We start from the raw sequence: 14,498 nt of genomic DNA, 5'->3' as shown, positions 1-14,498 counted from the left end.
GCGCCGGGCCAGGAGGAAGTCTGCTGTCTGTGGACGGTAGACGGGGGGCTCGCCCTCCAGTCCTGGAGGACAGGACCCCGTGTCCTTTGAGATGCGGGCTGAGAAAGACATGGGGGACCGGGGGCGGGGTGCATGAGCACAGTGGGACAGCCTCCCGCGTTCACCACCGACCCTCGCCCCAGCCCCGCTCCCGAAGGTCCCGGTTGAGGGGCTGGCGACCCAGCTTGCCCAGCCCCCTCCCAGCTGTGGCACCAGACAGCTGCTGCTGTCCCGTGGCGGGCGTCCCCGCCCTCTTGTGTCAGGTGAACGGTCACCACGCTAGAGTTGGATGCGGCGTCACACAGCGCACGAGTTCCAGGGGGCCAGTTCCCGGGAGAGATCCAGACGGGTTCTGTCCCCCTCGGCCAGAAGGACGGGTCTGGGCCGCGCGTCTGTGGCCTGCGGTTCAGGTGCTCACTCGACGCGTCCGTCTCCTCCAGGTCTTCCCCCTGTTCCGAGCCCTGGGCGCCAACGGCCTCCTCGTCGAGTATGAAGACATGTTTCCCTACGGGGGCCGCCTGGGGCTGCTGAGGGCCAAGCACGCCTACAGGTACCCGTGCCGCCCAGCAGGGCGCCCCGGCGGAGCCGCAGGGGTGTGCGGGCCGGGTGGGTGGGGGATGGCGCGGGCGGGACAGCCCTCTGGTGACGTGCACGTCTTTCCTCGTACAAAGAAAGCATGTTCGCTGCAGGGAACGTGGACTCGTTTAAAAGAGAAACTAAGCATTGACCACGAGCCCCACGAGGAAGCGCTGAAAGCGGCAAGTGGGTGGCGGACCCTTCGACAGGTGTCACGTGGGGAAGGGGCTGCTCTTAAAGCCGCAGGTGGGATCCTCGCCGGGAAAGTGAGGTCAAGGGCAGAGGGTCAGAGTCAGTGAAGTCAGACTGGGTGCTCACTGCCCACCCGGCCCGCCTTTAAATTATGGGTGGGCAGTGCCCCTCGTGGCTCAGCAGTTTACGAACCTGACTGGCATCCATGAGGAGGGGGGTTCCATCCCTGGCCTCGCTCAGTGGGTGAAGGATCCGGCGTTGCCGTGAGCTCTGGTGGAGGTCGCAGACGTGGCTCAGATCTGGCGTGGCTGTGGCTCTGGCGTAGGCCGGCGGCTACAGCTCCGAGTAGACCCCTAGCCTGGGAACCTCCATATGCCGCTGGTGCAGCCCCCAAAAGACAAAAAGACCAAATAAATAAATAAAGAAAGAAGAAGAGGGGACCTTTACCTAGTCAATGCATTTATAGAACTGGTGAGCCCTAGAGAGGTTCAAACGCACACAGAAACAGCCTCAGGATGGAGCCCTCAGGGGCCTCCCCAACGGGGGAGCTCGGGGCAGGGACCCTCAGGTGGGCGAGGGCACTGTCCTCATGAGGGCTCGATGCATTTGCAGGTCGGGGTGCTGCCCCCCGGATGTCACTGCCCCCGACCTTGACTCTTCCTCCGTCTGTGCTCTGTGGTGGCGTCACCAGCTGCTTCTATAAAGGGCCAGACAGTAGATGTTTCAGGCTGCGCAGCCCAGCTGGCCTCTTAGAACCATTTGTGGGGCCGGAGTTTCCACGGGCGATAGTGACGAGTGGGCACAGCTGCGTCCCAACAACACCCTCGTTGTGGACCCTGCAGGATGAATTGCACACGACTTTCCCAGCTCACGAACAGTCTCTCCTTGGTTTTTCTCGACAATTTGACGATACAGAAACCCTTCTTAGGTCGTGGGCTGCGCAAAAGCAGGCAGGAAGTTTGCCTTCAGGCCAGTCTTGCCACCCTTGCTCTAGAATATGATTCTTTGTGTGGCCCAGTTTCTTGTAAAATGTCCTGAGCCTCTTGTAGGGTTTGGGTCACAGTCACTGGTAAGAAGCAAACCATTAACTTGGGGACATAGCAGCATGGCTGTCCTGAGTTCTCGGGGCGGGGGGTCTTCCCTGCAGATTTAACAATACCTGCTGGGCTCTTCGGAGTCAGACGCTGCTAGTTTCCTCAGCAGAGGCCCCCAGGAACCTGAGGCGGGCGGGAGAGCGGGGGGCGGGGGGGAGGCGCTGAACCTCTCCGGGGGGGTCTCTGTCTCCAGCCCCTCCGAAATCAAAGAGATCCTGCGTCTGGCCACCCTGAACGAGCTGGAGGTCATCCCCCTGGTGCAGACGTTCGGACACATGGAGGTAAGCGGGACGAGTGAAGCGACCTGGTGCCCAGGTGCCCGGTGGGGAGGCAGGTTCGGGGCCGGCACGGGCAGGGCAGGGCAGGGCGCAGCCCCGTGCTCAGCCGAGGAGCTCGGAGCTCCAGGGAGGAGAGGGGAGAGCAGATGGAGGTGCCTGCTTTCCACGGGGCCACTGGACGGGTGGCTTTCCTTTTCAGTGTGCTTCATCCAAGCACTACTGTGCCAGTGAAGTGGAGCAGGAAGAAAATGCGCCTTCTGGAGTTCCCTAGTGGTGCAGTGGGTTAAGGACCCAGCATTGTCCCTGCAGCGGTTCGGGTCCCTGCTAGGGCATGGGTTCGATCCCTGGCCTAGGAAGTAATGGATGCCACGAGCACGGCCAAAAAAAAAAGTAGAGAAAATGTACCTTCTGTTTTCTCTTTTTCTCACCAAATATTGAAAGTATTTTCCTGAGCTCCTGTGTTAGAACAGAATCTGTTTCCTTGCTTTCATCCTGCTGAGGGTTTGATGAGCTTCTTCATGTTTATGAAATTTGTGGCATCTCTTCGTGTTTTTTTTTTTAATTTTTTGTCTTTTATCTTTTTTAGGGCTGCACCCGCGGCATATGGAGGTTCCCAGGCTAGGGGTCAAATCGGAGCTGTAGGTTCCAGCCTCCACCGCAGCCACAGCAACGAGGGATCCGAGTTGTGTCTGCAACCTACACCACCGCTCACAGTAACACTAGATCCTTCACCCACTGAGCGGGACCAGGGATCGAACCCACATCCTCAGGGATGCTCGCTGGGTTTGTTAACCACTGAGCCACGACGGGAACTCCACTTCTTCGTGTTTTTTCCCACCCCCTTGTCTCCGTCCGGGACCCCCTCTGCTCACGTGGTCTCGAGGCTGTTCATCTTCCACCTTTTCAAGGTCACTCAGACTGAATAATTTCTGTTGGTTTTTGTTCCAGTCACTGACTTTCTCTTCTGACATTTCAAGTCTGCTGAGCCCATTGAATGGATTTTTTATTTCCCTAATTGTAAATAGTTCCTTTTAATTCTAGGCACATATTCATAATAGTTACTTTAAAATGATTGTCCCTTAAATCCAACCATCTGGGCCCGCTTGGCATCAGTTTCCATAGACTTGTTTTGTCTCTGAGGCTGGGTCTTTCTAGTTATTGCATGTCTCATAATGTTTGGTTGAAAACTGGACGTTTCAGATTATGTGTTATAGCAAATCTGACTTTTTTCCCTGGGGGCGATCATAAGTTGCCCGGATTTAACGTCTCCCCAGCTGTGTGTGGCCGCTGTTGCCTCTGTTGGCTTTTTATTCTTGTTTCTATTTTCCACCTGGTTCCCTTGGGGTCCCTCTTCCGTCTTCACAGCTGGTGGCCTACCAGGGTTTGGGCAGCGGTTGTGCCGCAGGGGCTGGGGGCTGTGCTCAGAGTTCAGCCGGTTCTCCGTCCACCAGCTTCTGCTTCCTGCCCAGTGCTCTGGGCCCCCGCGTGTGCGAGGGGAATGTGTGTCACCTCTGTGGCCCTCTGGGGACCACAGAATTCACAACAGGTTGCCACTTTGCTGATGGCTCCCCAAGGCCCCGGGACACCTAGGCAGGAGCTGCAGGATGCCTGTTCCTATCCGAAGCCAGAGCAGCCTTACATGAACAGAGAGTTCCGTGCTTCTGGTTCACCTGTGGTTGGCCTCTGGAGCCCTGAGACGGTCGTTTCTGACAGTGGTTCCACGTTGTGCCTGTTTGGGGAGGAAGATTCGCCCGCCTAAGCCAGGGCGCTCCTCTGCTCTGAAGGGCACCTGCCCCTGTCCGTTTTCTCCCTCCGCCCCGGCGACTAGAAGGGAGAAGGGCTGCTGACCAGGCAGCCCCTCCGGGCCCCGGGTCGACCAGGCGCTGGGGCACAGGCCGCTCCCTGCCGTGTCCCCGCAGTTTGTGCTGAAGCACGAGGCGCTGGCTCACCTCCGAGAAGTGGCGCTTTTCCCCAACACTCTGAACCCCCACGAGGCGGAGTCGCTGGCGCTGGTCTCAGCCATGGTGGACCAGGTGATGGAGCTGCACCCGGGCGCCCGCTGGCTCCACGTCGGCTGTGACGAGGTGGGTGCCTCTCCGCTCCAACAGAAAAACAGCGCCCGGGTCGAGAGAGGCCGGCCGGCCGGGGAGATGTCCCCGCTGACGGGGGACCTGCGGGGCCGAGCAGGGCGCAGGGGGCGCGCGCTCCCATGGGTTTGGACGCGGGGCAGCAGCCGGCGGCCTGGTGGCGGCACTTGCGCGTCCTCGGGCCGGCGTGGCCGGGAGCTTGGGGCGGTGACTTTCTCCCAGCTGCACAGGTGCGGCTTTGGAAACAGTGCTTCGGGGCCGTGACGCACCAGCTGGAAGGGCGGCCGGGAGGGGGCCGGGGGGGGGGGGCTCCCGTCCTAGAGAAACCCCACTTCAAAATCTCTTTTGCGCGTGCGCGGTAAAGTACACATAACGTGAAATCCAGCATCGTAACCACTTTAAAGTGACCAGCCCAGTAACTCGAGCCGGTCTCAGTCTGGTCCCGGGGGTGGACGCCCGGCCCCGCGCAGGAGTCCCGCTCCACGTGGGGCGTCTCCCTCGGCGCCCCTCCAGCTTCGTCCAGGCGGGGGCGCCGCCGCCCGGTGCCTGCCTGTAGCTGACCTTCCAGCGTGTGCGCCGGCCTCGTTGACTGTCTTCTGGGGCGGGCGCCTGGTTCTCCCACCTTCTGGCCGCTGTGCACAGGCTCCAGGGAGCCCTGAGTGGAGGTTTGGGTCTCCGCGCAGAAGCAACCTCCGTCGCCCCCTCCCCACGGCGCGCCCGCGGGTGAGAACCGGTGTTGCCCGGGCAAGCGCACCTGTCTCCCCCAGGTGTACTACCTCGGAGAGGGCGAGACTTCCAGACGGTGGCTGCAGCAGGAGCCACACTCCAAAGCAGAGCTGTGTCTGTCCCACATGGAGGCGGTGGCCAGCCACGTGCGGGCCCGGCACCCTGCCACAACACCCCTGGTGTGGGACGACATGCTGCGAGACATCCCGGGGGACCAGCTGGCAGGTGGGCCGGGAGGTGGGCTGAGCTGGGGGCCGGGGGTCGGGTGGGAGGAAGCCCTGAGCCCCTGCAAAGAAACCCCCAGCAGGTCCACACGCAGGCTTCTGACTCCAGATGATCCTGCTTCAGCCACCTTCAGTTTCTCACGTAGAGACACATTCCCCTAAAAGGCCTTCTGGCGCCTTCTTGCAAGGATGCAGTTGTGAGAGAACTGGCTCCAGGGGGCGTGGCTGGGAGGAGCAAGGCCGAGTGAGGGGCACAGCACCCCCCCGGGGCCTTGAGCGCATCCAGTGCTTCCAGGGCCTCAGCCCCATACACCTGCATGGCCAGCCCCACAGGGGCCTCGGCTGAGGCTCACTCAGGCTGGTGGAGGGGAGCCCGGCCTGCCGGAGGCTCTGGGGAGAGACAGGGGGCTCACTGCCCTGCTTCTTTTTGGCCCAGGCGCCCTCCTGCAGTCCCTGCTCAAAGGGGGTCCTTGGGTGTTAACTGATGAACTGCAGTTAAGTCCAGTTAATGTCGTGTTCCCGGGGCTCGCCCCTGGCAGCTCCGGCAGTGTCAGTCACCTCCAAGGCTGGCTGGCTTTGTGGCTGCGGTGTTGGGTCTGTACTTAAAACCCATGTTACCGTGAGAAATGCGGGCGGGCGGGACGTGCCCTCACGGCCTCTCCCCCCAGCGTCGAGGCTGCCGCAGCTGGTGGAACCCGTGCTCTGGGACTACGGGGCCGACCTGGACGTCCACGGCAAGGGTCAGTAGCGCGGAGCCAGGCGGTGGCGGGCTCCCTCCGGGTCGCTGCCTGGCCAGGCCTGGCGCCTCGGGCTTTGCGGCTGCACCGGTGACGCCTCTCGCTTCCTCGCCCAGCCCTCCTCATGGAGAAGTACCGCAAGAGCGGCTTTGCCTGGCTCTGGGCCGCCAGCGCCTTCAAGGGGGCCACGGGGGCGAACCAGGCCCTGACCCCCATCGAGCACCACCTCAGAAACCAGGTGCAGTGGCTGCAGGTGGCGGGCAGCGTGCCAGCAGACTCGCTGAGGGGCATTGTCCTGACTGGCTGGCAGAGGTGAGGCCACGCGGGCCCCAGGGATGCTCTTGGGGGTGCCCTGTCCTGGGAGGGTCAGAGCAGCTCCCAGTGCCCAGACACACCACCCTCCGGCGTGTCCAGCCTGGGCCTCTGTCCTTCTCGCCCTGAGGAGGGTGTGGGAAGAGCAGCCGCACTGCGCTCCGCTGAGGACATGCTACTCAGGTCCTGGGCACACGGGCCTCCTGGCTGCTCCTGTCTCTGCACGTTCACAACACCCCCGCCCCCAAGCCAGGGCCACACATCTCGCATTTGCAGCCTGGGAGGGGTGTGGACAGGCTAGCTTGTTCGGGGCTTTGTGCCATTTGAGAAGCAGAGCTGTGAGTAAACCCCTGGTCCTGGGCCAGGTCCTGGCCTCGGGTCCCGTCCTGAGGGGGAGGCCAGCTGGCCGTGACCCTGAGGGCAGGAGGCAGCTAGAGGCAGGGTCCCCACCCAGGCAAGTCCCTCTGAGTGGGGTCCCAGTGTGACTGCCAGCTGTATGCCCCTGAAGCCACGGAACCTTCCTGAAGCTGCTCTGCAGAAGCTTCTGGATCCCAGTCCCGTCTTGCAGTGGCTCGAGCTCCAGCATCCGAGCTGCTGAGGGCCCCCCTCCTGCGGATTTAGGTACGACCACTTCTCTGTGCTGTGTGAGCTGCTGCCCGTGGGAGTCCCGTCCCTGGCCGTCTGTCTGCAGACGCTCCTACACGGTACGGCCCCTGCCCCTCCCAGGAAGCCGTGAGCCCGGGGTCGGGGCTGGACCGTGGTCTTTGAGCGGGGGCGGGGGGACGCATGCCCACAGCCTCAGCTCAGCTGCCCCCCACCCCAATGGCGGCTGGGTCTTCAAACCTAAAACTAAGACACAGGCCAGGAAGTTAGAGGGAGGGCCCCTCAGCATGGCGAAGCCACAGAAAAATTCCTTCTGGATGGGGTGCTGAGAGGCTCCACCTGCACCGTATAAATATCCTGAATGCCCAGCTGCAGGCGCGGCTCCAGGGGGGCAGCTCCCCACTTCCGGTTCTCGTGGGAGCAACCAGGTGCGGGCAGAGGTGGGCAGGCGAGACCAGTAGGTGAGGTCCCAGCGAGGCCCTGATTATGTTAACCGTGTGTGTTAAGCTGAGACCAGCGAGGAAGTTAAGCGACTGTGTGTGTGGCGTTGGCGCAGAAGTGCGTCCAGGTGTTGAGGAAAGTCAGGCCTGAAAATAAACCCGTTTGTTGCCGAGCTGGGCTGGCGGGGGGGTGGAGCTGAGACGGTGGGGCGGCCGCCCATGGGCTGAGAGCGCCTCGGCCTCCCCGCTGGCCAGTGGAGCACCCACGCTGGCCTGGAGGTGCCTCCCTGCTCCCCGCAGGCCCCTCGAGCGGCCCGTCGCTCTCGAGGTCCCAAGGTGTGAGAAACCACAGTTGGCGATTCCTGGTAGCCCTGGCCAGCGGGCAGCTGGGCAGCCCAGGAAGGGCCGCCGCTCGTCCCGAGCCGTCTGGGCAGGTGTCTTCATGCAGCGGCACTGTCGGCGACCCGGTCCTACTTCTGTCTTCTGACTTTTAACAAGACAGACACGTTCTCTCCTGTCTGATGGGAGCGGGGGGCTGAGCCGTCCCTGAGGCCGGCGTGCGGGCGGCCGGGCCGTGGCCCGCAGTTTTCCAGATGCTCTGCCCACCTCCTCACCGCAAGGGCCAGGAGCTCCTCCTCCAGAGGCCCCTCCGACCCTCGTCTGTGTTGGGTTTCAGGAGGCTTTGCCGAGACCGTTAAAGCAAGAGTGGAGAGCTTTCTTGGGATTTGGAGCTTAGAAGTAACAGATTTCACGAGGTAACCCCCTCTCCCCAGCCCGCCCCCGCCTCCCCGCCACGTTCGCCTGTCCTCAGCCGGCTCTCTGCGCAGCGAGCGGGCCGGCTCCTTCCCCGGCAGCGACATCCTGGCCCTCGTCGCCCACGTCAGCCTCCACCTGTGCGGCTCCGTGGACGCGTTGCTGGAGAGGGACAGGTGAGGGACAGGGGAGGGGCAGGGGAGGGACGGGCGATGCAGTTAGACCGCCTGGGGGGCAACAGCTTTGAAAAGCTTCTTCCACCTTCTTCCACTGAGGGTGCCCTGAGGGCGCGGCTCGCCCAGCTGCGTGCTCTTTGCTGCCAGGTACGTGACCGGCTGGTTCAGCCCCTACCACCGCAGGCGGCGGCGCATCCACCCCGTCATGGTGCAGCACATCCAGCCCCGGGCGCTCAGGTACCCCCTCCCCCGCACCCGCCCCGGCTGCTGGCTGGCAGTTTTCTAGCCGAGCTTCCTGGGTGTCACAGCCGTGGATTCGTAGGCAACGCAGCTGATGCAGCCACGCCCTGGGTGTCAGAGAGGCGGGGGCCTTCCTGCCTGAAAGGCTCATGGTCACCAGGTACCCTGAGCAGGGTCTAGGGCTCCTCACAGAACCAGACCCAGACCTAGGGCTGACCCTGGCCCTGTGGTGGCCGGCCCCATGGGGACAGGGTCCCAGCAGCCGGTACTCTGTCCCCCTCTGAGTAAGAGGTGCGGCCGCTGCTGGCAGGTTCGTGCGCTGAAAGCCCGCCAGCCTGCAGGGAGGCGCCCTCCAGCCTCTCATTCACTCCCGACACCGGAGCTGCTGCTGATGGTCCTGATCCCCGGACGGGCGAACCGAGGCGCGGGACCTACTGCCCCGTGGGCGGGCTGGGGCTGCGGGCCGACCGGCTGCTGGCCCTCAGCCTCCTGTCCAGGTGGAGTGCCGTCGTGGGGGAGCTGGAAGCTGCCCTGAAGCGAGTCTTCTACCCGGACGCGGTGGAGGAGTGGCTGGAGGAGAACGTGCACCCCAGCCTGCAGCGGCTGCAGGCGCTGCTGCAGGACCTCCACGAGGCGGCCAGCCCCAGGCCCGACTCGGGCCAAGACCCCTGAGCAAGGAGCGGGGGCAGGGGCGGTGAGCCGGCCGCCGGCCTTCCTGTCCCTGAGGCTGAGCCCGGACCGGGAGGCAGAGGCGCGGGCCTGTGCGCGGTCAGTGCAGACGACTGATTCCTTCAAGAGGAGAGTGGAAGCCAGAGGTCACGCCAGAGGAAACCGCAAAGTCCCTGTCAGCGCCCTGGCTCCGGCTGCTGGAGGTGGGCCCTCACGGTGGCCCGAGAAGCCGGCCCGAGGGAGGAGCGGGCCAAACACCCTCCCTCTGTTCTCCAAGCATCTCCCAGCCCGCGGCCAAACACCAGAAATCAATTACAGCAGTTCACGCCTTTATTTTATTTTACTTTTTTGGCCACACCTGCAGCATGCAGTCCCCAGGCCAGGGATTGAACCCACGCCGCAGCATTGACACCGGGTCCTTAACCCGCTCGGCTTTAAGGGAACTCAGGGATCCTGGTCTGTAAATGCTGCGGGAGGCTAGAGAAGCTCTGCCTACTTGGGGGCGGGGAGGGGCGAAGCCTGGCTGGGCCTGAGATGAGCCTTTTGCGGTCGTGGGGGAGGCCTCGGGAGGGGCAGCAGCACACTGGGCGGGTGGGCGGGCACCTTGGCATCCACTGAGCCCCAGCAGCTCGTGGGCAAGCACCTTCCTTCCTACCACAGGGGGTGTCCGGCCTGGCGAGGGATGGCGTGGGGAGCCGGGCAGGAGACGCAGGGATCCCGGGGGTCTGTGCACAGAGGTGACATCCGCAGCAGGACCTGCCTGACGCCCTCACTGCCGCCCTGGGACCCGGGGCTGAAGAGCGTCCTGGCCCAGCTCGGCCCTGGGCTTCATGCGTCCTGCCTTCCCCTTTCAGAGGTTAGCAGGTCGTCTGACTCCCGGAGGAGGCAGATGGGAGGCCAGAGGTGCTCCTGCTGTGGTTTGGCTCAGGGGGCAGAAGCGAACAGCAGGAACAGTGGAGGGTCCTGCCCCGGAGCTGCCAGGGCCAAGCCCGGAGCGGAGGCCGACTTGCGGGCAGCCCTCTGGGCCTGCTGAGGCACCGGAGCCGGGGGTCACAGCCAAGCTGGGGGTGCGCAGGGTCAGCTGTGGTCCCCAAGGATGTCGGCCTCACTGTCGCTGCTCTGGGACGGCTCCGCAGGACTCTCGAGGCGGTGCAGCTCCAGGAAAGTAGTGATGAGCCTGGCAATGGCCTCCACGTCACTGGTCCCGGCCGCCGAGGAGGAAGGGCAGGTCACTGTGGTGGACGTCCTGGCCCCCCGCCCCACAGCAGCCAGGGCACCACACGGGTCTGGTCCTGGGTCCTCTAGCTCCAGAGCCCCCACCTTCACCCAACGCCTGCCCAGCCCTCTGTCCCCTCTGCCCTGTGGGGTCTCCCAACATCCCCCAGCGGGTGCGGGCAGGCCTGCCCCGACCTCACCTCCCAGCTTCCCCCAGTCCTCTGCGCCCTGCCCGGCCGGTAGTCCCTTGCGAGGGCCACCTGACTGGTGGCAAGGGGCGTGGGCCCATCGAGCCGCCCGTCCCGGCTCACCCGCGGTGGCCCATGACGGCGCTCTGGGTGAGGGGGTGGGAGAAGCCCGTGGCAAAGCGAAGCACCACCACGTGGCCCTTCCCGAAGTAGCGGACCTTCTCCTCCTCCACGCTCACGTCCCGGATGTCGCTGAGCTGCACCACCACTGCGGGCGGGGGCGGGGGGTCAGTGGCCACGCCCCCGCCCGCCGCCCCCCCGGCCCGCTGGCGGACCTTCCAGAGCCGCAACACGCCTGCCTCGAAGCAGAAAGCGCGTCACTCCAAGTCTGAGGCTGGGCCCCGGAGGAGGCTGAGACCCCGATCTCAGGTGTCACAGGCTAGTGACCACAGTGCAGGGTCCCATGGCTGCTAGCGGACTTCCAGCCTGGTGAGAAGGCAGGCCCAGCAGCGCCCCCACCCCACCCCCGGCTGCAGTGAGACACCCCCCACCTAACTCGGGGCGGCTCAGGGTCGTCGCTGTCTCCCGCGTCATTTTCCTGGCCGCTGCAGGCGACCCTCCCGGTCTCTGGAGGCCGGTCACTGAGCTGGAGGCTGCCTGGCAACATCCTTTGGGCCAGCATATGCCTGGGCATGGACACTACCCTGGTCCCCAAGCAGCCAGCTGGACCCAGGCCACTGCCAGGCCTTGAGCCCGGTCCCTGCCGTGGCCCAGACACTGCCGCGCTCCAACCAGCCCCAGGTCAGCGCAGCCCTGGCCCACTGCGTGCCTCACCCTGCTCGTGGCCCGCTCTGCAGAGGGTCAGCAGCTTCCGGTACAAGCTGGATGTCTTCAGCACAACCTTCCCGGTGCTCTTGCTGAAGATGGCTTCCTAAGAGCCACCAGAAAGGGTCACCCCGCCGCTGGCCTGGATGCCCACTCACCGACTGCGTCCCCACCCTCACCAGGACAGACGCGGAGGGCAGCCCCCCTTCCTGCCCATCCCAGCCAGAACCCCGAGCCGCTGAGCCTGAGCCCCGGCAGGTGGCCACTCCTCTCCGCTGAAGAGAAGAAAGCACAGTGGGCAAGGCCAGCCAACGATGGAGTGGAGGTTGGAGGTCAGAGGGCAACACTGGGCCAGGTGGCCCAGGGACACATGAACGGGGACAAAGGGGCAGTGGGCTGGCCCTTCCAGGACCTCCGGGAGAAGCACAGCCCAGAGGACTCCTTGGCTTAGGGATGCTGCAGACCAGCCACATCAGGGCCGGGTCCAGTGGGCTGCAAACCAGTACGCTGATGCCTCTGGGTGAGGGGCCGTGGACCCCGGGCCTGCCTTCCTGCTTTGATTCCCTCCGCAGGGCAGCCCGAGTGCCCGGGTGCCCTGCCCACGGGCCTCACCTGCCAGTCCTCCAGGTTCTGCACGGCCACGAACAGGCAGCCGGAGACGTAGAAGAGCTTCCAGCCCAGACTGTCTGGGGAGTGAACACCGGACAGCCCAGTGAGGGATGGCAGTGGGGGGCGAGGTGCCCCTCCCGGACACCTGGGGACCCGGCTGACCGCCCACACCTGCAAGGACAGCCCCCGCCACCATGGCCACACCACATGGCGGGCCCTCCGCTCTCCCCCGGGGTCTCCTGGAGCCAACAGTAGCGGCGCAGCGTGTGAGAGCAGGAAGGTGGGCATGCGCACAGGGACCATCCCTGCAAAGAACCCGAGGCGGATGTGAGCCTGCCTTTCTGAAGGCTGTTTTACGGCCAAAGAAAATGCTGGAGTGGGAGGACTGCCACCTGCAGGGGACACGCCAGCAGAGAGGTGGGGCCGCCTTGCACACCATCGAGAGGCAGGGGCGACATGCCAAGCCGGGCCCTGGCGGGTCACACGCAGCAGCAGCCCCTCCTTTTCTCTAACTTCCCGTCAGTCAGCCGAGGAAGTTCCAGGGGCACATGACGCATCTCACCTCCACTGTAATACGCAGCAGCCAGGCCGATGGACGCGATTCCTGCAAGGAGGAAGCAGGCACCTTCCCAATAGGCCACCACCAGCCCGGAACCCCCCTCCCCCCAGGACCCGAAGGCCCCGCCCATGGCCCGGGGATGGCTGAGGGCGCGGGGGGGGGGGGTGAGACGACCACCAGGCTCAGAGGTGGAGACACGGCAGAGGAGGTCTGCTCAGGAGAACATTCTCCGCCAGTCACCGTGTTCACCAGACGTGTACGGGAGCCTCCAGAGTGGATGGACTCCCACCAACAGCACAGGGAGCGGAACTTTAAGACCAGACTGCAGACAAAGGCCCAGTCTGGCACGTGGAATGAAACTGGCAGGGTCCCTGGAAAGAAGCCAGAGCTGGGCTGTGGACGGCACAGGGCACCGCCCTTCACACGTCAGCCCCAAGCAGCACACTGCAGCTGCCCGGCAGATGCAGGGCCCTCTGAGGGGTATGACCTGGATGGAGGGGGGGGGCCCTGGCATAAACCCTGTGCCTGGAATGGGTGTGTGAAAGCAAACAAAAGGGAAGTACAGGGACCTCAGAAGAGCATGCGGAGCATTAACCGGAAGCTATTAAATGGTTTAACAAAAAAAAAAGCCTAGACAGACACACATCATCTGTAAAAGCACAGACAGAACATAAAAGTCGGAAGAATTAAACAGCTGTTATGTCTTGGAGGAGTAGAAGCAGGGACAAGCTAACGTTCACCTTCATCCTTTTTGAAAGTTAAATTTTTAACTTGAGGGGAAAAGCGGACGTCCTTACCAACCAACAGGGACCAGGACCTGATGCCTGGAGCCCTTTTCAGATGGAGGCAGGAGCTGGTGCGTGTCTCCACCTGCATGTACATCCCAGAACGTGCTGCCACCTCTCTCAACAGGAGACGCGGGCTAGGGGAGAGCAGAGAGACAGCTGGAGCCCCGGAGCCGCTGCCCGCAGGCAGGCACCCAGCTCCTCTCTGGGAAGGCTCCAGAACCAGTCCGCCTGCTGACTGCAGTCTCTGCAGGCAGGCAGGTCACTTCATCCCCCAGAGACCCATTTTCTCTGTAAGGAAGGCCCTTCTCTGCTGAACTGTAACGGCTGCACTGTGGCTGCATCCCCTGCTCTGACCCGCAAAGCACCAACCACTTGATCACCCCCTGCCTCCTTCCTACCTGGAAACCCTCAGCCTCCAGCAGCCTTCAAGCTTCCGGCACCCTACCAGAACCTGTCAGAACGCCCTCATTTTCCTTTGCTGGCCTTTGAAAAAGGGAACTGAAAGTCTAATCATGGTTTGAGTCTGTACTGGCACTGACCGGAAAAAGTCAGCTCTGCAGGCTTCACCAGCTGCGGAGCCAACAGGCTGCACCCGGCAGAAGGTCCCGAGGTCCCTGAGCTCCGGCTGAATGAACGAGTCACCAAGGGGCGGGGGGCTTATCTTCCAGCGTGGAGGACGCTGCAGTGCGCTCGAAAAGCTGGCTCCAGGGACCCCGTTCTGGGTAGCTTTTCAGCTACTTCCTGTAAAATTAAATCAAACGTTGGCAAGAAACAGCGGATTCACTGCACACAAACGAAGCCCATTCCTGGCCATCACTAGCCCCCTCCCCTGAGGAGCCTCCACGCATTTCCGCTGCCCGCGGGGCGAGATCACGCGGGTCCCCGGCACGAGCCGCCCTGGACATGCCCCGCCTGACCCTTGCGGCCACCGCGCCCCCCCCGCCCGCAAGCCCCCGCCCGCCGCCAGCACCCCGGGCCACCTACCAGGGCCCGGTCCCGAGACAGCACCGCCGGAGGCCCTCGGGCTGCGGGAGCCGCCCCCCAGCTCGCCCCGCACCCGCTCAGACCGCGGCCACGGCCCCGGCGCCCACCACAGACACTGACCTGCGGGCGAGGGCGCGCGGCAGGCGGGATCTCGGGACCTGCGGACCCGCCAGGTACGGACTTC

General features: G+C 63.8%; 2 protein-coding genes across 30 annotated transcripts in view; one reads left to right on the top strand and one right to left on the bottom strand.

The window, feature by feature from the left end:
- The window catches only part of HEXD (hexosaminidase D), a 15,421-nt gene extending 5,942 nt beyond the window's left edge, over positions 1-9,479 (top strand). For 9 of the 17 annotated variants that reach the window (XM_084983188.1, XM_005656869.4, XM_084983184.1 and 6 more), the window contains 11 exons: positions 480-589; positions 2,095-2,182; positions 4,099-4,263; positions 5,034-5,217; positions 5,885-5,956; positions 6,070-6,265; positions 6,887-6,969; positions 7,985-8,063; positions 8,136-8,237; positions 8,385-8,474; positions 8,963-9,479. In XM_084983188.1, the coding sequence (XP_084839314.1) occupies positions 537-589; positions 2,095-2,182; positions 4,099-4,263; positions 5,034-5,217; positions 5,885-5,956; positions 6,070-6,265; positions 6,887-6,969; positions 7,985-8,063; positions 8,136-8,237; positions 8,385-8,474; positions 8,963-9,149 (1,299 nt within the window). In that variant the 5' untranslated portion in view covers positions 480-536 and the 3' untranslated portion in view covers positions 9,150-9,479. Of the gene's footprint in view, positions 1-479; positions 590-728; positions 825-1,419; positions 1,877-2,094; positions 2,183-4,098; positions 4,264-5,033; positions 5,218-5,884; positions 5,957-6,069; positions 6,266-6,886; positions 6,970-7,984; positions 8,064-8,135; positions 8,238-8,384; positions 8,475-8,962 lie in introns of all 17 variants that reach the window. The other 8 variants (XM_084983195.1, XM_084983197.1, XM_084983192.1 and 5 more) reach the window with 4 other exon arrangements.
- On the bottom strand, positions 9,459-14,498 carry CYBC1 (cytochrome b-245 chaperone 1). 13 transcript variants are annotated; one of them, XM_084983201.1, is made up of 9 exons: positions 14,315-14,498; positions 13,870-14,071; positions 13,340-13,464; positions 12,376-12,587; positions 12,155-12,288; positions 11,987-12,060; positions 11,384-11,480; positions 10,673-10,817; positions 9,459-10,344 (listed from the first exon to the last, which is right to left on the bottom strand). In XM_084983201.1, exons 4-9 carry the CDS (start codon positions 12,420-12,422, stop codon positions 10,224-10,226), a joined length of 618 nt encoding a protein of 205 aa, XP_084839327.1. In that variant the 5' UTR covers positions 12,423-12,587; positions 13,340-13,464; positions 13,870-14,071; positions 14,315-14,498; the 3' UTR covers positions 9,459-10,223. The 13 variants fall into 13 exon arrangements, with proteins under 13 accessions (XP_084839327.1, XP_084839326.1, XP_084839328.1 ...); XM_084983200.1 differs by having other exon boundaries at positions 14,435-14,498; XM_084983202.1 differs by having other exon boundaries at positions 9,459-10,323; positions 14,435-14,498.

The sequence above is a fragment of the Sus scrofa genome, chromosome 12 (genome assembly GCF_054392235.1).
Source record: "Sus scrofa isolate SSC_HxYL_T2T_F1_AM1 chromosome 12, Sscrofa_HxYL_maternal_Yorkshire_Landrace_v2.0, whole genome shotgun sequence".
Classification (NCBI taxonomy): domain Eukaryota; kingdom Metazoa; phylum Chordata; class Mammalia; order Artiodactyla; family Suidae; genus Sus; species Sus scrofa.
The sequence above is the reverse complement of the archived record's forward strand: the minus strand, read 5'-3'. Positions and strand labels throughout refer to the sequence as shown.